This window comes from Etheostoma spectabile, chromosome 18, assembly GCF_008692095.1.
Source record: "Etheostoma spectabile isolate EspeVRDwgs_2016 chromosome 18, UIUC_Espe_1.0, whole genome shotgun sequence".
Taxonomy (NCBI): Eukaryota; Metazoa; Chordata; class Actinopteri; order Perciformes; family Percidae; genus Etheostoma; species Etheostoma spectabile.
In genome coordinates this window covers 10,359,891-10,361,230 of record NC_045750.1, presented here as the reverse complement: position 1 = coordinate 10,361,230, position 1,340 = coordinate 10,359,891, and the positions used below count along the sequence as shown (strand labels likewise).

Here is a 1,340-nt window from a genome sequence, read left to right as displayed (position 1 = left end):
TGTGTGTGAGAGTGTGTGTGTGTGTGTGTGTGTGTGTCTGTGTCTGTGTCTGTGTCTGTGTGTGTGTATGGCTACTCGGAAAAAGAACAGCTATTTCCCACGGATCACTACTCGTATAAGACCACGAGGAATGAACTGACTTAACTGTTGTAGTGATGCTCGGATGACATGAGGAATAGAAATAAGCGTGTAGCAGGTTTGTGTTCACGTTTACACTCCATGTCAGAGAAAAACCCATAGAGCACTTATTCTAACACACCGGGCCACTTGTGTTATCCACAAGCATCAGGAAAGGGAACACTTACTTGATTTGACATTCAGAATATCCAGACATCCACTTGTTGATCCGGCGGGTTTGCTCATCATGGACTCTCGACTTAATAACAAAGTTGAGAATGGATACTCTCCTGTTTTTCTTCTTATCCTCGCTGGCAAAAACGATCAAACTCGTTACCAGTTGCACTTTCCTTCAAGTCTCTAGCGGCGATGAGATCGGCAAGTCAATGATCCGAGTCGTCCAACTTGACAGAGTAGATCTCCGGTAGACAAACCCAAATTAAGACACACGATTGTACATTGTGTGAGACAATGCTGGTCTCCGATATGCAGGGTCCCTGTACGGCAGGAGAACCGGACTGCAGCGGACCGGTTAACTGCGACAGCAGCCCTCCAACTCAGGGAGCAACAGCCGGTGCATAAAGTTCGAGTTGGAAATACACTGCCTGGAGCGCATCTGACGGTGCCAAAGCGGTGGGAAAACAGAAAAATCTAATTTCGGATATTCTGACAGGTGAAAGCTTGTTAAAACCAGGACCCGATGTGACTTTGTGGTGCGAGTTCCTCAAATAAGCCTTGGTAATATTTATGAGAAGTGTCAGGGGGAGGCTGGAGGGTGGAGATCTCCACTTCCTTTATCCACTTGGCTTTCTACTCCAAACTCCAGCATGACGTCACTGGCGTGTGAGGGAGTGTGTATGTGAGTGATCGTGTGAACGTGTGTGTAAGTGATGTGAAGTGCCTTGCTCATGGATCAAGAAACACTGCAAGAAAAAGAAGAAGAAAAAAAACACGTGTTGCACGCATGTTTTCTGCAACATTTAGATTTGTTTTAGCTCTTAATTCATTTTCATTCATCATTTATTGAGGCTGCGTGTCTTACCATAACCAACTAAAAGATTGAATAATCGCATTACAAACATTGTCTAAGAATGCAATTCAAAATATTACATAACATATTGGAAATTATAAAAATGCATCAAATTGAGCTGAATTGAAGACGGTGCTGCAGAGAACTTGCAGTCATGACGCAGAGGTATGCTGTTAGACCACTAAGAGGTTAT

General features: G+C 44.0%; 1 protein-coding gene across 1 annotated transcript in view; it reads right to left on the bottom strand.

Annotated features, from left to right (window-relative positions):
• The window catches only part of nr2e1 (nuclear receptor subfamily 2, group E, member 1), an 8,454-nt gene extending 7,543 nt beyond the window's left edge, over positions 1-911 (bottom strand). Inside the window, exon 1 of the mRNA XM_032543011.1 lies at positions 306-911. Coding sequence (XP_032398902.1) covers positions 306-366 — 61 coding nt within the window. The 5' untranslated portion in view covers positions 367-911. The remainder of the gene's footprint in view (positions 1-305) is intronic.
• Between the last annotated feature and the right edge of the window lie 429 nt (positions 912-1,340).